The sequence below is a fragment of the Haliotis rubra genome, unplaced genomic scaffold, assembly GCF_003918875.1.
Source record: "Haliotis rubra isolate DU_JTF1 unplaced genomic scaffold, ASM391887v1 Scf1077, whole genome shotgun sequence".
Classification (NCBI taxonomy): domain Eukaryota; kingdom Metazoa; phylum Mollusca; class Gastropoda; order Lepetellida; family Haliotidae; genus Haliotis; species Haliotis rubra.
This window is the reverse complement of record NW_025764978.1, coordinates 151010-178587: the sequence shown is the minus strand read 5'-3', so window position 1 is coordinate 178587 and position 27578 is coordinate 151010. Positions and strand designations below refer to the sequence as shown.

Below are 27578 nucleotides of genomic sequence, written 5' to 3'. Positions count from 1 at the left end.
CAGTTTTGGAGACACCAGCAACCCGATTTCTTTCCTTCTCAGTTTCCGACATCATCACCCTGACTTCTTTCTTTCTCAGTTTCGGAGACATCATCACCCTGACTTCTTTCCTTCTCGGTTTCGGAGACACCAGCATACCGACCTCTTTCCTTCTCAGTTTCGGAGACATCATCACCCTGACCCCTTTCCTTCTCAGTATCCGAGATACCAGCACCCTGACCTCTTTTCTTCTCAGTTTCGCAGATATCATCACCCTGAATTCTTTCCTTCTCAGTTTCAGAGACAACAGCATACCGACATCTTTCCTTCTCAGTTTTGGAGACACCAGCACCCCGACTTTTTTCCTTCTCAGTTTCGGATACATCATCACCCTGACTTCTTTCCTCCTCAGTTTCAGAGACACCAGCATACCGACCTCTTTCCTTCCCAGTTTGAGAGACATCATCACCCTGACTTCTTTCCTTCTCAGTTTCGGAGACATCATCACCCTGACTTCTTTCCTTCTCGGTTTCAGAGACACCAGCATACCGACCTCTTTCCTTCTCAGTTTCGGAGACACCAGCACCCCGACCTCTTTCCTCCTCAGTTTCGGAGACACCAGCACCTCAACCTCTGTCCACAGTTTCCGAGACAGCAGCCCCTCGACCTAAGTCCACAGTTTCGGAGACACCAGCATACCGACCTCATTCCTCCTCAGTTTCGGAGACACCAGCACCTCAACCTCTGTCCACAGTTTCCGAGACAGCAGCATCCTGACCTCTGTCCACAGTTTCGGAGACACAAGCACCCTGACCTCTTTCCTCCTCAGTTTCGGAGATACCAGCACCCCGACCTCTTTCCTCCTCAGTTTCGGAGACACCAGCACCCTGACCTCTTTCTTTCTCAGTATCCGAGATACCAGCATACCGACCTCTTTTCTTCTCAGTTTCGGATACATCATCACCCTGACTTCTTTCCTTCTCAGTTTCAGAGACACCAGCATACCGACCTCTTTCCTTCTCAGTTTGAGAGACATCATCACCCTGACTTCTTTCCTTCTCAGTTTCGGAGACACCAGCACCCCGACGTCTTTCCTTCTCAGGTTACACTGACTTCTTTCCTCCTCAGTTTCAGAGACACCAGCACCCTGACCTCTTTCCTTCTCAGTATCCAAGATACCAGCACCCCGACCTCTTTTCTTCTCAGTTTCGCAGATATCATCACCCTGAATTCTTTCCTTCTCAGTTTCAGAGACAACAGCATACCGACCTCTTTCCTTCTCAGTTTTGGAGACACCAGCATCCCGACTTCTTTCCTTCTCAGTTTCGGAGACATCATCACCCTGACTTCTTTCCTCCTCAGTTTCAGAGACACCAGCTCACCGACCTCTTTCCTTCCCAGTGTGAGAGACATCATCACCCTGACTTCTTTCCTTCTCAGTTTCAGAGACATCATCACCCTGACTTCTTTTCTTCTCAGTTTCGGAGACATCATCACCCTGACCCCTTTCCTTCTCAGTATCCGAGATACCAGCACCCCGACCTCTTTTCTTCTCAGTTTCGCAGATATCATCACCCTGAATTCTTTCCTTCTCAGTTTCAGAGACAACAGCATACCGACCTCTTTCCTTCTCAGTTTCGGAGACACCAGCACCCCGACCTCTTTCCTCCTCAGTTTCGGAGACACAAGCACCCCCACCTCTTTTCCTCTCAGTTTCGGAGACACCAGCACCCCGACCTCTATCCTCCTCAGTTTCAGAGAAACCAGCACCTCAACCTCTGTCCACAGTTTCCATGAAAGCAGCCCCTCGACCTCAGTCCACAGTTTCGGAGACACCAGCATACCGACCTCTTTCCTCCTCAGTTTCGGAGACACCAGCACCCTGACCTCTTTCTTTCTCAGTATCCGAGATACCAGCATACCGACCTCTTTTCTTCTCAGGTTCGGAGATATCATCACCCTGACTTCTTTCCTTCTCAGTTTGAGAGACATCATCACCCTGACTTCTTTCCTTCTCAGTTTCAGAGACACCATCATACCGACCTCTTTCCTTCTCAGTTTCGGATACATCATCACCCTGACTTCTTTCCTTCTCAGTTTCAGAGACACCAGCATACCGACCTCTTTCCTTCTCAGTTTCGGATACATCATCACCCTGACTTCTTTCCTTCTCAGTTTCAGAGACACCAGCATACGGACCTCTTTCCTTCTCAGTTTCGGAGACACCAGCACCTCGACCCCTTTCCTTCTCAGTTTCGGAGACACCAGCACCTCGACCTCTTTCCTTCTCAATTTCGGAGACACCAGCACTTCGACGTCTGTCCACAGTTTCCGAGACAGCAGCATCCTGACCTCTGTCCACAGTTTCGGAGACAGCAGCACCCCGACCTCTGTCCACAGTTTTTGAGACACCAGCATACCGACCTCTTTCCTTCTCAGTTTCGAAGACACCAGCACCCCGACCTCTTTCCTCCTCAGTTTCGGAGACACAAGCACCACCACCTCTTTTCCTCTCAGTTTCGGAGACACCAGCACCCCGACCTCTATCCTCCTCAGTTTCAGAGAAACCAGCACCTCAACCTCTGTCCACAGTTTCCATGACAGCAGCCCCTCGACCTCAGTCCACAGTTTCGGAGACACCAGCATACCGACCTCTTTCCTCCTCAGTTTCGGAGACACCAGCACCTCGACCTCTGTCCACAGTTTCCGAGACAGCAGCATCCTGACCTCTGTCCACAGTTTCGGAGACACAAGCACCCTGACCTCTTTCCTCCTCAGTTTCGGAGATACCAGCACCCCGACCTCTTTCCTCCTCAGTTTCGGAGACACCAGCACCCTGACCTCTTTCTTTCTCAGTTTCGGATACATCATCACCCTGACTTCTTTCCTTCTCAGTTTCAGAGACACCAGCATACCGACCTCTTTCCTTCTCAGTTTCGGATACACCATCACCCTGACTTCTTTCCTTCTCAGTTTCAGAGACACCAGCATACCGACCTCTTTCCTTCTCAGTTTCGGAGACACCAGCACCTCGACCCCTTTCCTTCTCAGTTTCGGAGACACCAGCACCTCGACCTCTTTCCTTCTCAATTTCGGAGACACCAGCACCTCGACGTCTGTCCTCAGTTTCCGAGACAGCAGCATCCTGACCTCTGTCCACAGTTTCGGAGACAGCAGCACCCCGACCTCTGTCCACAGTTTTTGAGACACCAGCATCCTGACCTCTTTCCTCCTTAGCTTCGGAGACACGAGCACCCCGACTTCTTTCCTTTTTAGTTTCGGAGACACGAGCACCCTGACTTGTTTCCTTCTCAGTTTCAGAGATACCAGCATACCGACCTCTTTCCTTCTCAGTTTCGGAGACACAAGCATACCGACCTCTTTCCTTCTCAGTTTTGGAGACACCGGCATACCAACCTCTTTTCTTCTCAGTTTCGGAGACGCCAGCACCCCGACATCTTTCCTTCTCACTTTCAGAGACACCAGCATAACGACCTCTTTCCTTCTCAGTTTCGGAGACACCAGCACCCCGACCTCTGTCCATCTCAATATCCGAGACACCTTTATTCCTGCCGCAGATGGCACCAGGCTGTAGTAGCTTTATACCATCTCTTACAGGTGTGGCATTCCTTCTCTCTGCACTCCTATTTTGTCTTCGTCTATCACCAAAACACCGTCGCATCTCTTTCTGAAAACAAAAGACGGTATTCTGAAACGTATTGCACCAATGATCTGCACTGTAATCTCGAATATTTTAGTTGTTTCTATATTCTAACATTCTGCATCCTCTATTCCCGTATATCTTCATCGTAAACCTCCATCGATGGTACCTGCTGTGTTAAACAAGTATAGGCAAATACGGTACAGTAACCAACTAACAGTGAGTGAGTGAGTGAGTGAATTTTAGCATTTCAGTCAGCAAACACCAGTACAACGTCCACGAAATCCAGACCAGATAAACCGGGGATAGGAACCCGATAACGCGCTATCAGTCTAACATCACAATCATCGCCATGTTATCAAACGTTTATTGTATCAAAGGCCATAGGCCCACATTCGTAAAGTGCATATGCGTCACTATTTTCACAAAAGATTCGCATTTCATTTCTGCTCTTGAAGAAATATTTGAAGCATAACATAACAAATCTTAAATCTTGATAGTTTGTGGTTTCCATGGGAACATACATTGTTGTGCTGAAGGTCAAATTAAATGTTTATTTGGTATGTATTGCCGTCGAACGTTATTTAAGGATGGACATGGAAGGTGAAATGGTACAGATCTTCAAGATTGTTTAACTTACATGTACATACTATTTCAGACTTTGCAAGTTTATTATGTGTCCCTGTATCAATATTAAAAATTTAGCCTTGTACATCCTCGAGCACGAGCAAGGTCGTTTGCAAATGTACACAAGGTCGAATCTATTACATATTTCCCTGCTTTAATGCCAGTCTTTAAACACGCATAGTATTCATGTCTAGTGCTATGTGCTAATTATTTGTCCATTCTTGGGTGTACGTATATATTGATCTGGTTTGAAAAATGTTAAGCTAGGTATACATCCAGCGTCTGGGTAGACCAAAATATGACCAGGACCTGGACTAGATAAAATATGTGTAACATTTACTTGCTCAGTTCAGTCTACCTACTGAATCAACCAAATAAAGATAAACTAACGTTCTGTAGCCTTATCAGCTCTTCGTGACACCACCAGTGGAGTACATTATACATCAGGTAAACGGCGTTTTCACTCAGTCTCAGTCAGAGATAACACAAAGACGTGTATACCTATACCAATGAATTGTACAGCAATCATTGTGACTCACTGAGGAAACAAAACACAGTGGCCCCTCAGTGGCCCTTCAGTTTTCACGCCTTGTTAACAACCCTTCCCAGAGTCGCCCCTGAACACTTAGGTATTAGGAAGGTGACAACCCATCCATAATCATACTGGATGGCAAAAGCTGATTGTCTTGTACGGTTCCGTCTGATCCTCTGAAATAGTGCACAATTCCATGTTTCTGCATGCAACAAACATGGCCGACTTTCCACTCTATTGTAAATGCATCTAGGATAACGTCCTTTACTGTGCCTCAAATCAATGTTTAACGAAACACACACATTTACACGATTTACACACATTGTTAGTCGTTAGTAGTCAAACATACGCTATGAAATATTGGTACTAACCTTATTTGAGACTTGAAAGTATACGCGATTGTAAGCATAGAATTGTCACCAGACCTATGACGTGACCATTTGCAACGTGCATGCGTAAAGTTGTTCTGTTGCTGACAATGTGTTATACAAAACTACTAGACTGAAAAGACATAATTTGGATAGAAATAACTTCTAAACTCAGGGGCAATACATCGATTCTACTTCTTTGTGTAATTAAAAACTGCAAGAACTGTTCGTAAACTTTGATAAAATATCTATGTCCCCGTTGCTCATCCCTGGGAAACTTGTATGATCCAGGGCTGTGAGACAGGCTTCAATATCGCATACAAGGTCACTTGGACGTTATCACATACAGACTCGTCTAACCTATGCCGGCACCATTTTGAACACCTATTTGCATTCCTGTCTCCTCCTCATGCAATACTTGTATCTAAGCAACAGTATTTCATCCCTGTCCTGAGTTTCGTCCATGAAACAGTACCAACATTATTGCAAGATTTCCAGCTGCACGTGTAGCTATTGCCTTTCCACGATTGTGTTTCGGTAACCCTATTTCGTGTTAAAATCCAAAATATGCTAAATTTCATGTTTTACAGATAATTGTTATGTTTCTCAGCAGCCTGACGACTACAATTCAAGCGAGACATTTCAAAAGCGAGGTGAGCATATTTATCATGCTTTTCCTGAATCTTGGTCATCACATTGCTGACAAAAGGGACAGAAAATGACAAAAAATGAATTCAGTGGCCTTATCAAAAAGGACAAAATGAGGCACTGCAGGCAGGTTAGGTTCGTACTCAGCTCAGAGCCCTTGCCCCTTTTACATGCAGCCCAGACAGCGAATTATATCTCCCAGGAACCGCTGCCTTCTCGAACCTAGCAAGAACTTTCCGGAGAATGTGTAGATTCCTGCAGAGTGTCAGAAGGGCTGTGATCCTGGCAGTAAACACGGGTTCTCAACCAATGTCAGTAGGCAGATTGAGAGGTACAGGGCACCAAAAACAATGGTGAGTCGAACAACTTAATTCTTCGGATGCACGTGACTTATTGTAAGCGAGGTCCGCATATTTGCCATGTTTCTCCGGAATCTTGTCAATCACATTTGTCTCAAAAGGGACAGAAAACTCAATCATATACATAATTTCACTAGTTTAATAAAAAAAGGACAAGGCCACTTTTGTTGGCTTGGATACGTCTGAGGCTGTATAAGGGCTTATTCCAAAGAATTTTACACTTGTCATTTTCCTTGAGGCCCTCCACATATGCTGGGTCGTATTATGGTTGAACCACAAGCATTGCAAAGACGGTAATAAAACGACGGTTGCATGCAATTACCTCACTTAAACTACTTGTCTTCGTGCCAACGCTAGGAATCCTCTGACTGTTGGACAGACTCGTGAAAATCTTTACATCATCTACATTTCATATTTACATTTTAAAATCACATATTGAGGAGAGAGTGACTGGTCCTTACCAGCAACCAGAAAATCTTCTGTTTCACTTACCAGACCAGCCAGACGTCATCCAAGCGAAGAAGTCGGCAGGGTTGTTCTTCTCCTCAACACACTGCTCAAAACCGCAGTGCAAGTTGATATGACTTATATCGCATACTGTTCAGACCTCACAATGACACATGCATACATTATTGATGTGACCGGCGTGACATGCATTGAAAGCCTACTGGCAACCCGACAGGTTTTGTCACTCTGTCATCTAAAGCAAGTTGTGCTGAAGCGTAATATACTTCCTCGTACACAAATAGTTGAGCAGAGTTGAGATACCCGTGTTCCCGGCTGGCGTGGGTAGATATACTGGTGTGGGTAGATATACTGGTGTGACATCATGGCGGACACTACACTTGTCTTCGTCTTGTGTGCCCTTGCACTTCTGAGCGCTGCCGCTGAATCTAATAATGGTAAGTTGGAACTTCAGTACTTTATGGCTCTGGCTATGTTGTAAGTAGCAGTAGAACCTTTGTAGATACTCCATGCACCATGGTTCCTCGGTACCCAAAGCTCGTCAGGTGAATATGTGACGCGTCTTGACCTGCTTTGCCCACATCCCACGTTTCTAGGAGGTAGTGATACAGATGCGACACCGCTCTGTGTGTCGGGAATCACTGTCACGGTATATTTAGGACCACTTTGTCAAGTTAACCTGCATCCAGCATGGCGCAGCATTTATGCCATCCGATCTGTCCATCCTTCCATCGGTTCCTGGCATATATTTTTGGGAGACAACACATAATTTGGAATGTAACAATATGACACAATTCAGGTTAAAGCAAGGGAGTGTTATATAATAAGGACCTCTATGTTATTGTTGTAAATATACAATCGCAAAGACGTAGCTCCAGACAAACAAGTCGTATTTCCCACTTGCGCGTTACATTACTGAACTTCCTTCATAAAGCCTAACATGAACCCAGTCGAAACCTACATCACAATGCCACATTACCCACCTATCATAGCCTACACTTCGAATCTATGATATGGAAATATTATGACTCACCTATTTAAGACTTACTTCCTTATGTTAATCAGGCGTGTTAACAAATATACTGTACAGTCCTATTTTTGTCACTCTGAATATATATGTATGTATATCAATATATTTGCTGTGATAGAGACAGCCACACCAGAATTATCTCCGTGGTATTATTTACACAGTGAATGTATATACCACAGGTACAGTTTTGGCTGGTTCTATAGGAGCCTTTTCCCTGGAGACAATGTTAATGAAGGTACATCCTGATATTAGGTCCATGCAAAACAAAAATAATGATGATGGAAATAAAATTGGGTAACGAATATAAAACCATTGCTGTTTAAAACTGGTTTTGGTAATGCAGGTTCCACACACACACACACACACACACACACACACACACACACACACCCCTCCGTCTCCCCACCCCCTTTGAAGATAACTGGCTCCGCCTATGCAGATAGTGATAGTGTTCAACTCGCATGTAGTTTTTGACGAAATCTGATGATAGGGACCTACACAGCCAGCCAAGATATACGAACTTAGCCTTGTACTTATATCTGAAGTTAATATCCAGGTCGTTTATTACGGCGAAACAACTAAATGCCCCCAAAGGCGTCGATTTAAGAATTAAAATAGTTATTTCTTCATTTTCAGCGACAGAAAAGATAATGTTTATCACAGACAGCGGTGCAGGTGTAGAAGTCAACGGGAGCGTGTACCGATGTACCCTGGATGGCAGGTCCAGCTGCAGTGTTCTCCCGATCCACACCCCCAACCCCAGATGCCCTGTATACGACCCGGTAGAGGACTATGTCTATTGGTCCGACTTTGTTCTCAAGTCTGTTTGTAGGGTCAAGTCTTCAGGAGAAGACTACGAAACGTGGGTGAACGTCTCCAGAAGTAAGGATGTAAAGATATTTGATAATTACGAACTTAAAACAAACTCACCAACACGTACCCACTAAAGAAGCCATCTTAATTTATTGAGGTAAACACTGTTGATAGAGATCACCCTTCAGATCAGCAGATGTGTGTATCGTTTTTGTGATTGTATTTAAAGAAGTACTATTTTGGTTCGACTTTTTAGGTTTATATGGAATGGCCCTTGATCCCGAACTAAGGGCAGTCTTTGTGTTCGACCTTCAAAATGATGATAATAGCTCCTTGTGGAAGATAAACATGGACACAAAGATCCTGACAAAGGTTCCGACTGAAAATTCACTTGTATGGGGAATCGCGATCGACACTCGGAACAAGTAAGAATTACAGTCAACTAAAATTGAAATAACAGATTCAAGTTAAAGCCGTGTAAAGTAGGTATGCCAGCAATGATTTGACAGCCGGCGAAAAGCAAACTGTTGAAATACTGTTTTACATTGCAGGAAGTTGTTCCTAGCATTTGCCACAAAAATCACAATGATGAACTACGACGGGAGTAACTATGTCACCCTACTAAACAAAAAGAATGGCGATCATTTTGGTATGATGTTTGACATGGAAGGTAAGTACACACGTTCTGCTGTTTAGGGGGTTACTTATTCAACCTTGCCCAGTATCCTTGTCTTTCAACATCTGCGGATGTGAATATAAAAGACAATTAGAGAGTCACATTTTTGACTTATTTAGAATAGATCTTAACAATCTCTAGGAAATCACTCCGTCAATGAAGCTGATTTGTCACTCTTGTTTTTTACCAAAATAAAAAATAATAATAACTCGAGCTGGTAACCTTTTCGATGTTTTGTTCATTTTTCCTTTTAAAGATATTATCTAAAATAATAAACAGATGGATTTACAACAGAGAATGGGTAGCGGCAGATAACAGTGTTTTGGACTCGATCTATTCATTACTACCATAAGGTTTTTTATAAAAGGTCCAATCCTCAGTGCAAGACCAAAAATACAAAACGCCTCCCAGGCTTCCAAAGATGTCGTTTTTCTGACGAAAGACTTGATGGTCCTTATTTAGCTGGAATAATACTGGACAAGTGATTTAGGTTTATTGCTATTTATCAAGTCAAGTATGGCAGCTGTCTCAGATACGAACACGGCGTCGTCTGCCGCAGGTCACAGATTGTACTACGCTGACTCTTCGGCGCGCACTTTGGGATCCCTGGACTTGGAGACGAACGTTACCACTGTGTACCGTAACGACACTTCATATCTGTCTGTTCATGAGTTCGAAGGTGTACTGTATGCTGGGCCTTTTGGAGACAGGTAAATGTTACATGGAGCCTCATATGTAATATCCATTAGGTTGTATGCAGACACAGTATTGAAATGCGTATGCATGTTTGTGGGTGTCAGTGTGCGCGCTTGCCATTAAATAATTACGGTATATAATTTTCAATCACAACAATAAACATGAACACTATTTACTGCCACTTAACAATAAATCAGCTGTTTTGCGTCACTGAAGAAAAATTAATTATCATTCATTTACGGAATACCAATTGCATTATAAATATGTACACGTTCAGAACGATGTTGAAACTTACCTTTCGTCTACAAGACAAAATATTGCCATGAATTGACTATTGAATTTCCTTACAGGGGGACAGTGGATGTACTTCCTGGAGGCTGTGGGCCACGCTCCCATGTGTACTTTAACACATCCATTCTTGGGGGCATACGTGCTAGTGTCTTCAGGATATATGGTAATGATATATTAGGTAGACTCAAGTAAAGCGTATATTGTACATTAGTACATTATTAAGACATTTGTACATATCTTTTGATCAGCTATGGGCATACGTTGACAATTGAAACATTTGTGGGAAATGCTTCAATGGAAGTGCTTGTGACAACATCGATGGCCATTGTGCAGATGGATGTGACACTGGCTGGATTGGCGACACTTGCACTACTGGTGTGTACGAAGGCGTTATAATAAATAATAGTGCTGATTATAATAAACTTAATTCCAACAAATTGTTCAGAAGCTCTCGGGCAAAGACATTAGTACATATCTTTTGATCAGCTATGGGCATACGTTGACAATTGAAACATTGATTGTGGATTTACTGTAGATCAACACGTGTATCTCTGTCACACAGTGTTAACGTGCTGTATCTGTGCATCGTTCAACAGGCTGTCCCTCTGGGTGGTATGGTCGGATGTGCACCCGGGAATGTGGGAAATGCTTCAATGGAAGTGCTTGTGACAACATCGATGGCCATTGTGCAGATGGGTGTGACACTGGCTGGATTGGCGACACTTGCACTACTGGTGTGTACGAAGGAGTTATGATAAATAATAGTACTGATTATAATAAACTTAATACCAACAAATTGTTCAGAAGCTCTCGGGCAAAGACATTAGTACATATCTTTTGATCAGCTATGGGCATACGTTGACAATTGAAACATTGATTGTGGATTTACTGTAGATCAACACGTGTATCTCTGTCACATAGTGTTAACGTGCTGTATCTGTGCATCGTTCAACAGGCTGTCCCTCTGGGTGGTATGGACGGCCGTGTATCTCTGTCACACAGTGTTAACGTGCTGTATCTGTGTATCGTTCAACAGGCTGTCCCTCTGGGTGGTATGGTCGGATGTGCACCTGGGAATGTGGGAAATGCTTCAATGGAAGAGCTTGTGACAACATCGATGGCCATTGTGCAGATGGGTGTGACACTGGCTGGATTGGCGACACTTGCACTACTGGTGTGTATGAAGGAGTTATAATATATAATAGTAATGATTAAGATAAACTTAATTCCAACAAATTGTTCAGAAGCTCTCGGGCAAAGGCACTGTGAAAAAGCTGTCTTATTAGCATTCGCTCGAGCTGTTCGAGTTAGCGTCCACTTGAACATGGGTGTTGGTTGCAATGTATGATGCGTACGGTACTCAAATCACAGTTTGTGTTAAACTGTAGAGTTACGACAGAAGTCTGTGTGAAAGTACAGAATTACGACAGCATCATCGGTTAAACTAAAGAGACTCGACAGAAGTCTATCCGAAACAAGTACGTCACGACTGTAGTCTGAGTTACACTATAGAGTTACGACACTGATCTGTACTAAACTATAGACTGAACACAGTGAACAATAGCAAGCTACAGAATCACGACAGTGATGTCCTTTCAACTATAGAGTTGCGACGGTGTTCTATGTTCAGCTAAAGATTTACGACTATAGTTTTTGTTGAGTTGCTTTCTTATCTTGAACAAAGATAACATCCCAGTTTGACGTTCAAATTACCCGATAAATAATTCAGGCCAAGGTGGTTAGCGTATTTAGATGACTGGGACATGGTCATGCTTTAACGCGATGAATGGTCGGGCCATCAGCGTTGGGTTAAAGTTTGGTGCACGTGATGTTGTCTTAAATGGTCTGAATGTAGGTGGAGGTATTTCAGTTTTTGTACCTTCCGGGTGCTCACCTGTCCACTAGATCTGATATGACTCTATCGCTTTTAGTACCTAGACGATATGAATATGAATTTAGTGTTTTGATTATCAGATTTGAACGATGGCTAATCAAGTCGTCAGAGAGATTTTTACACATGGCGTATTTTTTGAAAGCATGTCCAAATGGTACCTACGGTGAGCGCTGCGGGAAGCTGTGTGACCAATGTGTTGGCGGTGCCCCCTGTCATCCCGCTAACGGCACGTGTCAAGCCGGAAACGTGGTTCAAGAATTATATCATGAAGGTATAAACAATGAAGCTAGTTATCACGAAAAGGTTTTTATTACACGGCTCCGTCAGCGTTGCTGGGTTCTATGTACCTGGCAGGCGCATAGCAGAATCTTATTCAACTTAGGATAAAACTTTGTTTTCAAATCGCTATTATTGGTTTGTATTACAAAGGGGTAAGCGAATTAGTTGGAACAGTGAAACAAATGCACGTGCGGTACGTTATGAGTGTTAAATTAGACCAACCCTACTTGTTCTCGGTGTTTCAATTAATGTGCATACCCCCTTGTAATACAAACCAATAATAGTGATTTGAAACTATGATCGTTTGTCAAACAACTTTTATCCTAAGTTGAATAACATTCTGAGATTTACATGTTCAATTGGAAAGGTAAAATTATGAGGATTCGCAATCGTAATTTCACTTTATCCGATTTTACTTTTTTGTTCAAAGTAAAATTCATCGGTACGTTTTTCACTGCAAACAGACTATACTGCTTTGAACAGTACCCTGGTCAGTGATGACCACCACTGTGGTGAAGTTGGCATCGGTGTTGTCTTGGAATAATAAAAAGGACAATGATGGCTATTCAAAAAGCCCCTTTATTCACGCTGCCTGTGGAGGAGCTAGAAGCTTGACAGTTATCTGACTTATCCCGCCGGGTACCCATCCGCGTGTGTCAGAACACGTGTGTCACGAATGCTTCGTTGTGTGTCAGGACAGAAGTCATAGAAACTCTCAGGAGTCAAGCTGCCGAACACCGTCAACACAGACTCTACGTGACCAACGTTGTTTAACTTCCACTGATTTGTGAGATGTATGCACAGGACCACACCACCTCATGGTTTTGTGGTTGTTAATATGTCTACCTGCCATGCACAGGACCACACCATGTCACGGTTTTGTGGTTGTTAATATGTCTACCTGCCATGCAGAAGACCACACTACTTCATGGTTTTGTGGTTGTTAATATGTCTACCTGTCATGCACAGGACCACACCACCTCATGGTTTTGTGATTGTTAATATGTCTACCTGTCAAGCACAGGACCACACCACCTCATGGTTTTGTGGTTGTTAATATGTCTACCTGTCATGCACAGGACCACACTTTCACTTCATGGTTTAGTGAAGTTTGTTAATATGTCAGGACCACACTACTTCATGGTTTTGTGGTTGTTAATATGTCTACCTGTCATCCACAGGACCACACCACGTCATGGTTTTGAGGTTGTTAATATGACTACCTGTCATGCACAGGACCACACCACGTCATGGTTTTGAGGTTGTTAATATGTCTACCTGTCATGCAGAGGACCACACTACTTCATGGTTTTGTGGTTGTTAATATGTCTACCTGTCATGCACAGGAGCACACCACCACATGGTTTTGTGGTTGTTAATATGTCTACCTGCCATGCACAGGACCACACCACGTCATGGTTTTGTGGTTGTTAAAATGACTACCTGTCATGCACAGGACCACACCACCTCCTGGTTTTGTGGTTGTTAATATGTCTACCTGCCATGCACAGGACCATACCACCTCGTGGTTTTGTGGTTTTTAATATGTCTACCTCCCATGCACAGGTCCACACCATCCCATGGTTTTGTGGCTGTTAATATGTCTACCTGCCATGCACAGGACCACACCACCACATGGTTTTGTGGTTGGTAATATGTCTACCTGTCATGCACAGGACCACACCACATCATGGTTTTGTGGTTGTAAATATGTCTACCTGCCATGCACAGGACCACACCACCTCATTGTTTTGTGGTTGATAATATGTCTACCTGCCATGCACAGGACCACACCACGTCATGGTTTTGTGGTTGTAAATTTGTCTACCTGTCATCCACAGGACCACACCACCACATGGTTTTGTGGTTTGTAATGTTTACCTGTCATACACATGACCACACCACTGCATGGTTTTGTGGTTGTTAATGTGTCTACCTGTCATGCACAGGACCACACCACCTCATGGTTTTGTGGTTGGTAATATGTTTACCTGCCATGCACAGGACCACACCACCACATGGTTTTGTGATTGTTAATGTGTCTACCTGTCATGCACAGATCCACACCACCTCATGGTTTTGTGGTTGTTAATATGTCTACCTGCCATGCACAGGCCCACACCACCTCATGGTTTTGTGGTTGTTAATATGTCTACCTGTCATGTACAGGAGCACACTAGCTCATGGTTTTGTGGTTGTTAATATATCTACCTGCCATGCACAGGACCACACCACCTCATGGTTTTGTGATTGTTAATATGTCTACCTGTCATGCACAGGTCCACACCACCACATGGTTTTGTGGTTGTTAATACGTTTACCTGACATGCACAGGACCACACCACGACGTGGTTTTGTGGTTCTTAATATGTCTACCTGCCATGCACAGGTCCACACCACCACATGGTTTTGTGATTGTTAATGTGTCTACCTGTCATGCACAGGACCACACCACCTCATGGTTTTGTGGTTTTTAATATGTCTACCTACCATGCACAGGACCACATCACCCCATGGTTTTGTGGCTGTTAATATGTCTACCTGCCATGTACAGGACCACACCACCTCATGGTTTTGTGGTTGTTAATATGTCTACCTGCCATGCACAGGACCACACCACGTCATGGTTTTGTGGTTGTTAAAATGACTACCTGTCATGCACAGGACCACACCACCTCCTGGTTTTGTGGTTGTTAATATGTCTACCTGCCATGCACAGGACCATACCACCTCGTGGTTTTGTGGTTTTTAATATGTCTACCTCCCATGAACAGGTCCACACCATCCCATGGTTTTGTGGCTGTTAATATGTCTACCTGCCATGCACAGGACCACACCACCACATGGTTTTGTGGTTGTTAATATGTCTACCTGTCATGCACAGGACCACACCACATCATGGTTTTGTGGTTGTAAATATGTCTACCTGCCATGCACAGGACCACACCACCTCATTGTTTTGTGGTTGATAATATGTCTACCTGCCATGCACAGGACCACACCACGTCATGGTTTTGTGGTTGTAAATTTGTCTACCTGTCATCCACAGGACCACACCACCACATGGTTTTGTGGTTTGTAATGTTTACCTGTCATACACATGACCACACCACTGCATGGTTTTGTGGTTGTTAATGTGTCTACCTGTCATGCACAGGACCACACCACCTCATGGTTTTGTGGTTGGTAATATGTTTACCTGCCATGCACAGGACCACACCACCACATGGTTTTGTGATTGTTAATGTGTCTACCTGTCATGCACAGATCCACACCACCTCATGGTTTTGTGGTTGTTAATATGTCTACCTGCCATGCACAGGCCCACACCACCTCATGGTTTTGTGGTTGTTAATATGTCTACCTGTCATGTACAGGAGCACACTAGCTCATGGTTTTGAGGTTGTTAATATGTCTACCTGCCATGCACAGGACCACACCACCTCATGGTTTTGTGATTGTTAATATGTCTACCTGTCATGCACAGGTCCACACCACCACATGGTTTTGTGGTTGTTAATACGTTTACCTGACATGCACAGGACCACACCACGACGTGGTTTTGTGGTTCTTAATATGTCTACCTGCCATGCACAGGTCCACACCACCACATGGTTTTGTGATTGTTAATGTGTCTACCTGTCATGCACAGGACCACACCACCTCATGGTTTTGTGGTTTTTAATATGTCTACCTACCATGCACAGGACCACATCACCCCATGGTTTTGTGGCTGTTAATATGTCTACCTGCCATGTACAGGACCACACCACCTCATGGTTTTGTAGTTGTTAATATGTCTACCTGTCATGTTGTACTTCAGATTGGAGCCTTGTTTTCTGGGCGCTGGTTTCTGTTTGTGTCTTTCTGGGATTGGTTGTGGTGGTTCTCGTGATCCTCCTGGTCCGATGTAGAAGGTAACCATAGAAACCAATATTCTTTCATTAAGGTTAAAATGTAAGGGACCCACAAGAAAGAAGTGTCAAGTATTTCATTAAGTTAAAACCCGTCGTAATATTCCTCGAATATTGCTAAAAGCGGCGTAAAAGCCAACTCACTCACTCATTTAGTTAAAATTCACTTTTTATTAGGGGGTGTCGCGATACGCGAATGTATCGATGCATCGATACATTTTTACTGACTATACGATACGCGATACATTCTTGCGTGTATCGATTCCTATTTTAAACTTTATCGATTCAAATTTTTATGCTATATCCATCTCCTTCAAAGTCTTGATAGTAAAATTATACGAGATCGCTCCGATAAATAGATGTAGCTAGATTTGCTTAAAAAATAGGTTGGAAACTAACAGCTTTTGTGATTGGCTAGACTATTTTGACAGACCAATCAGCGAGCGCGAACGTTGCCGGTAAGGTAATGCTATGAAAAGGCGCGAAAATTATGTATCGCGATGCGTATCGTATCGTGACCTTAAAATCGTGATACGTATCGTATCGTGAGATTGGTGTATCGTGACACCCCTACTTTTTATATATAACATAAAATACGGATTTAATTTAGGATACAATTACTTTTGTTTACACTGTGATTATCAAATTAGGAGCTATAAAATCAGGATGTAATACGGTTTGGGCATTGAATTGAATTATGTTCATCAATCGAATATTTGCTTGCGTGTCCGGAACGAATACAAGTTAATATTTTAACAACTTGTTTACAGAATGGTCCTGACTAACAAGCAAAAGAAGACAGGCGTTACTGCTGGTGGCGTGAGAAACCCCACCTACCAGGCTGACCCGACAGATGCAGGAGACATAACCAGTGTGACCCATCCGGATCACGTGTACGAGAAGATGGACCATGTGCAGCACCCTGTGTATGAGACGCTACATGCTTGAGAGGCACAATAAGCCATCCCCGTATACAGACGTAGCATGTATTGGGGCTCATATTGTGTAAAAGCTCATGTACCACCCCAATGTATGACACACTACATTTGTATGGGGTCATGTTGTTTGATGGTCTCCCACCCGTCGGTATGAGACATTACAAATTTAGGGGTGCATTTTGTTTGCAATGTATATATTGTAGCCATTCATATATATATATATAACAAGTGATTTCTGCATACGTAATATAGTCATTTAGCTTAAACATTTATTTTGATATGTAACAGAGAAATTTAGTTTGAAAATTTACTTTCATAGAGTAGGTGGCCATTTAGTTTGAACATTTACTTTGATATGTAATATAGTCATGTAGATTAAATATTAGTTTGATATGTAATATAGCCGTTTAGTTTGAACATTTACTTTGATATGCGATATAGTCATGTAGATTAGATATTAGTTTGATGTGTAATATAGCCATTTGATTTGAACATTTATTTTGATATGAAATGTGTCATTTAGTTTGAACATTTATTTCATATGAAATGTGTCATTTAGTTTGAAGATTTATTTTCATATGAAATGTGTCATTTAGTTTGAACATTTATTTGGATATGATATAGTGCAGCTATTTGCTTTGAACATTCACATTGATATATACAAGTAGGCTATTCAGTTGGAATATGTATTTCGTTATGAGGATGTGATTTATTAATTACAATGTCTCATAATTAACTTTTAGTTAACATGGGTCACAAATATTTGAGGTGCTGAATGTGGATTTGAACTTTCGTCTTGAACTTGGGCTATGTAATGTCACCTGTTGAGAGTTGGCTGAGGAGTTGCCTCCCTTTGTTTGTTTTGCTTCCGGTCGGATTGTGGAAGCTGTGAGAAGATCGTAGCGTGGCATGGCTTTTGCTAGAAACAAACAGAACTGTATAATAGGTATATAAGGGATGGTTGTTGATGTATGGGGGATGACTTTGGATTTACGTCCATCTGCCTGCTAACATCGACGTTTCAAGACCTACCACTCAAGAGGCCTCGTCTACAATGAACTTTCAACAGCTGTCTTCAATCAATACATCTGTATTTAGTGGTAATATCAAGACTTTGGTGAGTTATTATTTTAGATTTGTGACCCAATATTTTAGATTTGTGACCCAATATTTGGATTTGTGGTCCTATAGTATTGTCTTTGAAGGACATTTAGAAGTGGAATGCATAAGAAAAACAACATTTTTGGATGTCAATTTCACAATTGTTGTATTTTTCTTGTATACTTTTATTGTTATTCACAATAAAGAAGTCGACATCCATAAATCTTGATTTTCCAATAGTATTGTATTGGAAACCTGTACTGACATTCTTTGTAGCTATATATATTCCCTATATAATTGAATATAATAGACTTGGTTGTGTTGTATTTTGCTGGTTTAAAGGGGGCTCACAAGCTTTTAATCTCAGTAATTTCTAAAAGAAGATTAGCATATATTCCTCAGCCGACAGTAATATTCCACTACCTCCGGTCGGAATCGTACTGTCCGATGATGTAATCGTATTTTGTTATAACCTACTTTGAACCGAACCATCTCCCTGATCGTGCACCTGATAGACTGGAATTCCATCTCGTTAGTATCGTCTTTATATAATAAATATATCTTCTATCCATGTTTCTTGATAATCTGTTTAAAAGATATATTTAATACGGATCAGCCTTATTCGACCTCCACCTTAATACTTCAGGTACTCTTGGGTAAGTCTTTACCTGACTAATCCTTATATCTGAAGTGTTTCTATAATGTATTGTGGCTTAATTCTTCTTACTGATCTGACCCGTGAAGATCCAGGTTAGAATTGATCTTCAGTAACCAATGCTTGTCGTAAGGGGCGACTAACGGGATCTGGTGGTCAGGCTCGTTGGCTTGGTTGACACATGTCATTGGTACTCAATTGCATAAATCGATGCCGATGCTGTTGATCACTGGATTGTCTGGTCCAGACTCGATTATTTACAGACCGCGGCCATATAGTTGGAATATTGCTGAGTGTTGCGTAAAACTCACCCACTCACTTACTTCTTACTGATCTGTGAGATCTGTTTTCAAAGTCATATGGGATATCCAGCTGATCATGAGTGTGAATGTTAGTCAAATATCTGTACACCGTGAGGTTCTGAGGGTCTTCATTGTGTGAGAAAGAACATGTACCAATGGAGATCCAGGTAAGAACTGATCTTCAGCAGCCCATGCTTGTCGTAAGAAGCGACTAACAGGATCGGGTGGTCAGGCTGACTTGGTTGACACATGTCATCGTATCCTGGTTGCGAAGGTCGATACTAATGATCACTGGATTATCAGGTCCATATTCGACAGTTTACCCATTTCGGAGCGTGACGTTAAACAATGACCAAACACTATAGAATATAAACTTAAGTCTTTTGACAACTTGATCTGCGGCCATTTGATTAATGTGTACTGGTCGTAGACGACGTGAAGAAAGACTGAAGTAGTCGACGCCATCTGTTTCCCCTGCGTTGACACATGTGAGCCAAGTCCGCGAGGGTGAGTTTCTCAGGGAATAATTTAAGCCTGCTCCCCACTCAAAGTGACCTGGTGTCACGTTCTCTACGCGCATGCTCTCTACATACATGTAGAAAGGTCTTTCGTGTGTTGAGATAACATATCTCGGAGTTATTGCATTGCAATCTATTTATAGCACTTACTTTCCTGGTTGATAGCCCTACAAATTGTAACACACTTGGTCTTGTATTAGTAACTGCACATGACCTTATTACCATAGAGTCAATCCCTGATTCTCCCTCTCCCCCTATTCACTCCCATCCAATCGGCTTGAAATGCTATGTTCTTATATTTCATTCTCAAGTTCAAATATTTAACGCGACTAAGAGATGAAGTCGTTATGTTCATATGTTAATGTCGCGATTATGTTTCTCCGTATCATTAATGATATCATGTACGAATGCTGTACCTTTTCAATGTCATTGTTGGAAAATAAATATACTAACCATCAATTTTGATTTCATCATTATACCAGACAGACTTGCTCGCCGTATCTTCATCAGAAGGTAAACCATCATCTCAGTACATCAGGTGCATTGACCTTTATAACAAAACTTCCTTCCAAATGTTATAATTAATCTTTAGAATAACCTGTTGTGCAATATACGCTTCTCCAGCCAGGTAAATGTAGGCATTAACTACGAATTTACAAATGATACCCATATGGAATTCCCATAAACCCATCTGGAAATCCTGCTTAGTTTCACTGCAATAACCATTTCCGCTCCAGAACAGTAATGCCACCATATTTTGGATGTCATGAAATGATAGTCCTTTGACTTCATCGGGATAAGATGTGTTTAAGTGAAAGCTGTTTGATTGAAATTCCGCCATCTTACTTAATGTCACCATATTCTGGTTGTCATTATTGTCCTTCTGACTTCATTGGGATTAGATTTCTTGAAGTGAAAGGTTTTCACTGAAAATTCCATCATTTCGGCTTAATATTCCAGCAGTGAAAAGATCACAAAGGGTATACTGGTGTATATCTTTGTGTATGACTGCGCATGCGTGCTGCCCTTTGACATGGACACCTTCAGTTGTGAAAGCCGGGCGGAAGTCAAGTTAAATTCATACAATTTATTTATAGTCTTTCAGTTGCTGGACACTCGTTAAACAACGTACAGGCGTCTCTTTCCTGTACTGTAGTAAGCTACGTGTTCAGCTGGTTATACGTTCACAATTACTCTGTTCAATTGATGTCGGTCAGAAATGGGTAAAACTTTACACTGCTTTGAACGATGTGACGTCTATAAACAGTTAGCAACTTGCCATTTAATATTTCAGCATATATATTCCCTAAAAGTTGGAAAGTTTCTTTCATGGATGTTGACATCAACTGTGGCTTTGAGAACTGGTAGCACCTTCTGATTAATGATTGGATCATCTTTGTTTGTTGTCTAGCGTCGCACTCAGCAGTATCTCAGTACATGACGGCGGTATGTAAATATTCGTGTCTTGACTAGATAATCCAGTGATCAACATCATGTGCATCGACTGTGCAATTGGGGTACGATGACATGAATCAAGCAAGTATGTGTGCCTGACCACCAAAACTGTCAACTTCCCTTTACGACAAACATGAGTTGCTGAAGACCAGTTTTAACCCTGGTCTTTGAACATCTTTACAAATGTACGATGGTTCACATCTGCTCATTTATCACAATGACGCAGCACACTTTGGAATATCAACCTCTTACTAATTAACAGTAACATGGATGCTTCCGTTCAAGGCGAGAAGGCTTGCTGACAAGGTCATGTGCAAACTGCCTATATCGATCATCATCATGCATGTCAATCTCTGTCTTGTCTGGTGGACACTCAGTTCTTTACAGTTTGAAAGCAGGTTGAAAATGGCTGCCTGCGGTATTAAACAACAAACAAGGAAAATGATGCCCATTGCTCTACCGGAAACACTCTTTATGAGTGAAGGTGAAGGTCACAACACGGAAATGTCCACACACGAGGAGATGCTCTTCACCAGAAAGAAGAACACACAAATGTTTCTTTTGTACATTTTATTACCGCAGTAATTCTGCATAAGGCAACCAAACAAGCAAATGAAAGACATGATGTGGGACAACCGTCGTCAGTGTAGTGCATTACAAAGAAATGTACCTCTAATCAAACATCAGTCAAACTATCGTTTAACGTGAAATGATAGTGACAATTTTGAACAAATATTTCATCGGTGTTAAGAAAAAATACCATGTAAAAAGTCCTATAAACTGTCCTACTTTTCTCATGTGAAATATGTTGATACTCCTACTTTTCTCATGTGAAACATGTTGATACTCCTACTTTTCTCATGTGAAACATGTTGATACTCCTAATTTTGTCATGTAAAACATGTTGATACTCCTACTTTTGTCATGTAAAACATGTTGATACTCCTACTTTTCTCATGTGAAACATGTTGAACAAATAGTTCAGGTTCTCCCTACTTGAATTATCTTAACACAGACAATAATCGTTACAAAATACACAATTTAAACTTGGCTGAATTCCGATGCAATGCAAAGACAGATCCAACTGAGAGAATATTGCATGATCTGAGGTAGATTACTTTGTGTACATAGTTCGAAAATTTGATGCACCCCTAATGAGCGAACTGTATTCCTTAAATCATGTCCCATGAACAAGCACAACATCTTCATTCTCGAAACGGAATGAAAACGAATGAAAGTTGTCTTTTTGTTCATAGGCAGTTGTATTAGATACAGGATATCCATTGTTCCTTTGATGGACCGGCAAATCATTCATAATTGTACTTCAGGCTACTTCAATACTTTTCCAAAACACATTATTTGATTTAATTATTTATCGTCATAATATTTTTCAAAGCCTTTTCTCATATAAGATGCCAAAATGTGACAGTTTAATACTGAATGCCTTTGCCAATCAAAGAAATATTGGGATAAGCCAGTGAGGATCATATGAATAAAATATATACTTATGTGGCTAAGAAATATTCCAGTCCCAACTGACAACGGACATTATGTAAAAGCCCGATTCGGTCGACACAAGTCGTTGGGCCAGTGCACATGTGGATCATCTACATAGATTGTAAAAATAACACTGAAGCTAGTAACTAAATGTAGGAACAACATGCATAAAAATCATTCACTTTTTTCTGTTCTTTTTTTCCATTATGAGTCTTTTTTTCGTATTTTGTTTGTTGTTGGCCTGTTTCCGAAGATATACTGATCAAGGAAATGTAGTGTCTTTGTTCAGTATAGCTATCTATAGGCACAGACGGTCCTTTTGGCTAGTGTCGCGGTCTAAGGCGTATTTATACCTCGTCGAGTTCTTCAGACTCTCGTTTGTGGGTACCACCTGTTTTGGACAGCATTAGTGACATATATTTGTTACCTGTTTCCGAACATATACTGATCAAGGAAATATAGTGTCTTTGTTCAGTATAGCTATCTATAGGCACAGACGGGCCTTTGGCTTGCTTCCCAGGATAACGCCTGTTTAACCTCGTGGAGTACTTCAGACCCTAAGCAGTGGGTACTTTCTTAGCTTTAGCTGCAAGACCTTGCTGTATGAGAGGGGTGGTGGTGTGTTTTCACTGTGACAGTGACCGACAAAATAGTATCTCTGTTGGCACCACCACACCACCCCCAAAAATGCTTGGGGTATTTTTTTTTTTTTTTTACACTTTTGTTTTTCTTCGAGTACAGGTATGTACCATCAAGGACCGTTTTTGTTTTCGTGTTTGTTTTTGTTTAAATACAGGTATGTATCATCTATGGACCTCTACAATGACTTCTCAGAGTCATGTGGAATTTCTTCCCTCCTGGTGCTGACCTTGGTCTGCGTTTCATCCGCTTTCCCCGACAGATGGTCATCACTCTCGAAAGTAAGTTGGCAAGGACTTCACCATTTGCCACAGAATCTGAAACAAAGGTGAGTTAGTGAGTTTAGTTCTACGCCGCTTTAACAGCAATATTACGACCGTGTGTATAACCAGTACATTTCGAAGTGTAACCGAAATTCTAATGACGGTATCGCATACACAAAATAAATGCCTCAAACAATTGTACTTTATTTACTGGTCTGGTCAAACACCACCTGTCTTTCTAACATCAAAGGCACAAAGAATAAAATGCTATTAAACACAGACATATTTGCTTAACGAGTAAAACTGACATAATCACTTCCCAAACTACCACAATATGTCTCTAAACGTGCAGACCACATTCACGCTTCTCGAACCTGAAAACGTTTTGCTTTTTTTTGTCAAAGAATAACTTACCCTAGATATAAACACATAATATGACATTTGGCAGGAGATAACTCTTGGTAGTGGGATTCGGGCAATTAAAGAATCCCATCCTGTGAAATCAACAAACAGTAGAAACTACACCATCCAATAGAAACAGTTTACTTGGAAGAAAATGGACCGGGCTCCGATCGTGAATAATTGATCATGAATATGATATCAAATACTACCACCGACACACCGAATGGGTCGGGTACCCATGTGCTGGCAATATGAGTGTTTAGTTCATTGCGCCTAACTTGCAGCATGGATGTATGATCCCCAGGGAGTTTAAAACGTATCGGAAAGTACGATAGTGTCCTGTGAAGGGGGATAGTGATGTACGTAACGCCGTGAGTAGGCAATGTTCCTTGATATGAGCGCCATATAAGCGGACTATTACTATTACTATTTCTTTTTTACACAAACCTTTTTTTTCATATTGGCATTTATCGAAAAACCGTTCAGTTTATATTCAGTTGATCTCCTTTAACAACAAAGTGAATTTGAAGGACTTGAATAAAATGTCTTCTAATCATTCAGTTTGTACTTACTCTGGGCCTGCTTCAGGTCTGCCGGCTGGACGTTAAAGATAATGTAGACGTCCCTCATCTCTCTCTGTATCCGAACCTCATTGTTCGACCCAATCTGGGTGACGTTCATGTCCTTCGTCCCCATACCTCCATCGTCATTACCGGACATGTCCTGGGGATGGAGTACAGTTACATAAACGGCGATATCCAGGTTCTCAACAGTATACCTTCTTTTCTTCTGAAGTGACAGCCTGTTTTCCTAATGAAGGATTTGACCAGCTTGTGTAGTCTATTCCTATAATTGTCGTCACTATTTGACTGCTGCGCCCTGTTGAAACTGTCTGAGCGGACATTGGAGACTGTGAGGATGATTTAGAGATTTTACGTGCGCTTTCCGACATTTCCCACACGGACACATTGCTCGTACGCGTTTGGGTTTTGTTTTCAATTAATTCTATTTTAAAACAGCTTAAGCTTCAGGATCGTGGGTACATATTTTCTTCTGTAGTAGATTTGTTTGATCATGTCAACCCTGTGTTTTCGGTGACCTATCACCAGAATCTTTCAGTTGTCGCGACATACATATCTGATGAACTAGGGCTCGGCTACTCGGAGTTTTATTATAGAGTTATTCTTAAAAACATACCCTTTCCTCATGTAAATTTGTTGAGTTGAGTTATGTTATAAACTTATGTGGTGATGTCCTGAGCTGTACGTTATGGTATATTGTGGTATTCTATGTTAAAATGTTGTGTGTTTTTTTGTTAGCATGCAATGTATACATGTTATGTTATAAATGTATTGTAACAATATGTCGACACGTTCCACAGTTACCTCTGTTGCATCTAGACACAGTAGGATTTAATAAATTCTGTTTCTTTAAAATAAATTTGGCTTTTGTTAGTATCTTTTTAAGATTCTGATTTTGTCTTTTGCTATTTATTATTTTTCTAGATTTCAGCATTGATGTCAGTTATTCATCTTGTTGTAAGATGCACGTATTTGTTTTTATGTTCTGGAACACATTTGGGTTAAACGGATTATAAGTAGATACAAAAGCAATTACTTTTTCCTCATTGGTTTGTTTTATCGTTCCTATATATATATATATATAGAGAGAGAGAGAGAGAGAGAGAGAGAGAGAGAGAGAGAGAGAGAGAGAGAGAGAGAGAGAGAGAGAGAGAGAGACAGAGAGAGGGGAGAGAGAGACACACACACACACAGAGAGAAAAGAGAGAGAGGGGCGATTTACGTTTGAAAAGGTTTATGGGGTTTAACGTGAGGTAGCTGTTTCGTTGGAGCTACATGGCAACGGGAAGGCTCACATCTATAGGCGGATGCAGAGGGATGCTCCCCTCTTTTGTCCTGAAAGTTGATATGACCATTGAAACTCTCTCGTGAAAACGGGTGAAAATGAACTGTGCACCCCACCTTTCTCAAAATGCTGTATCCGCCCCTGCCACATATATGTCCGACTACCCGTATTTGTCCGGATTTCTGTATTTGTGTGCTTGTCAACCGATTTTAACATTAATAATGCACTCCAAATGTCAGTACCCTGTGTTATTCCCTTCCCCCCGAATGATGGCGGGGAAATAGGTAGAATCTTTTGAGACGACGCAGGCAGGTGTTTGAATAGCATTCTGGTTATCACTGACTAGATCAGGGTCCCGATTCACAGAGCGTTCGTAAAGTTACGACGGGTCGTAATCTATAGTTTAACATAGGCTTACGAATGTCGTAGCTCTACGAACGTTTTGTGGATCGGGACCCCGAAGTGACATTTATATATGTAATGCCCCCATTTCACTGGGCTACGACCAATCAAAACTACACCGACTAGTGCCGATTCGTCACCTACGATGTTATCGTTCTCAATCGGCCAATTTTTGTTTATGTTTCCTTTTGTGCGCAGTATCTACGATAAGCCTACGTAATGGACGATGTAGAGACTGTAAACTTACGTATAAACACCGATAACACTGCGATTGAGCACCCGTTGTTGATACGGTTTCACCCAGTATTGGCCGATTGGCTACGTTTATATCACGTTTTTGCGGCGATATATCTACTGTTCACTCCCGATTCCTCACGATGCTCGCCGACACGGTGATGTAAAACTTACGATATCGAAGACTCATTGCCGTAATTGCCGATTACACGCGAAGATAACCGATCGACGCCCAGTTAAGTATGTATGTAATTGCCAAGTAAGACACGTAAAATCGGCCTCCAAACCACAAAATAGACCCGATTCTGGTATATAAAAGCTGACGATGACAGCCGATTCTAATTATCTAGCAACATGCTGACAGCTGCACAACTACTTCTTCTGCTGCAACAACATATTGGATTGGAAATAGATATCTATGAATACAGAAGGAACCAGACACCAAAAAGAAGAAGAAAACAGAAACGGTTTTGGGTATGTCCGAGGTTGAGATTGGAAGAAGATTTCACTTTGGAAACTATGACAATCTCCTATCTGAACTCAGATTCGAAGACACGTTTTTTTTCTTAAACTATCTGCAAATGCCTCCTGCTATGTTTGATGAACTGCTTAATTCGCTGTCTCCTAGACTTACCAGGAAAGACATCAACTTCAGGAAAGCTCTGCACCCTGGTCTGTTAGCAGTCAGCAGTTACCATAAGGCATCTAGCCTCTGGAGACAAGCACCCCTCCCACTCAGAGTGTCAAGACACACCATAGCCATCTTTCTCCCAGAGGTGTGCCAAGCCATCGTAGACCACTACAAGGACACAGTGATTGCATGTCCTGTCACTCAAGGGGATTGGAAGATCATCAGTCTGGAATTCGAGCTGAGATGGAATCTCGCTCATGCTGTTGGTGCCCTCGATGGAAAACACATCGCGATTCGTAAGCCACCTGGTAGTGGAAGCCTCTACCACAATTACAAGGGTTTCTTCTCCATTGTCCTGTTGGCCCTTGTAGATGCTAATTACAGATTTCTATGGGTGGACGTTGGAGGCCTGGGTCATATGTCAGATGCACAAATCCTCAATG

General features: G+C 41.9%; 2 protein-coding genes and 2 long non-coding RNA genes across 4 annotated transcripts in view; 1 reads left to right on the top strand and 3 right to left on the bottom strand.

The window, feature by feature from the left end:
• LOC124280438 (filaggrin-2-like) overlaps nt 1-27578 on the bottom strand; it is a 119589-nt gene that overhangs the window by 65626 nt on the left and 26385 nt on the right. The window lies entirely within an intron of this gene.
• Nucleotides 1572-3348, bottom strand: LOC124280650. The gene is made up of 2 exons (XR_006899735.1): nt 3280-3348; nt 1572-1677 (listed from the first exon to the last, which is right to left on the bottom strand). It is a non-coding gene; the product is annotated as an uncharacterized LOC124280650 (long non-coding RNA).
• On the top strand, nt 6844-18840 carry LOC124280448. The gene is made up of 11 exons (XM_046716389.1): nt 6844-7076; nt 8306-8551; nt 8739-8907; nt 9034-9152; nt 9718-9868; nt 10205-10308; nt 10742-10879; nt 11182-11319; nt 12182-12310; nt 16142-16235; nt 17003-18840. The coding sequence occupies exons 1-11, from the start codon at nt 7004-7006 to the stop codon at nt 17178-17180; spliced, it is 1539 nt and encodes a 512-aa protein (XP_046572345.1). The 5' UTR covers nt 6844-7003; the 3' UTR covers nt 17181-18840.
• On the bottom strand, nt 21761-22370 carry LOC124280636. The gene is made up of 2 exons (XR_006899728.1): nt 22167-22370; nt 21761-21994 (listed from the first exon to the last, which is right to left on the bottom strand). It is a non-coding gene; the product is annotated as an uncharacterized LOC124280636 (long non-coding RNA).

Bases quoted from the DNA above. Each gene is read 5' to 3' on its own strand.
- LOC124280448 (XM_046716389.1), top strand. From the start codon at position 7,004: ATGGCGGACACTACACTTGTCTTCGTCTTGTGTGCCCTTGCACTTCTG. The intron at 11,320-12,181 runs GTGTGTATGAAG...ATTTTTTGAAAG, and splicing joins TGGCGACACTTGCACTACTG to CATGTCCAAATGGTACCTAC. The intron at 12,311-16,141 runs GTATAAACAATG...GTTGTACTTCAG, and splicing joins TCAAGAATTATATCATGAAG to ATTGGAGCCTTGTTTTCTGG.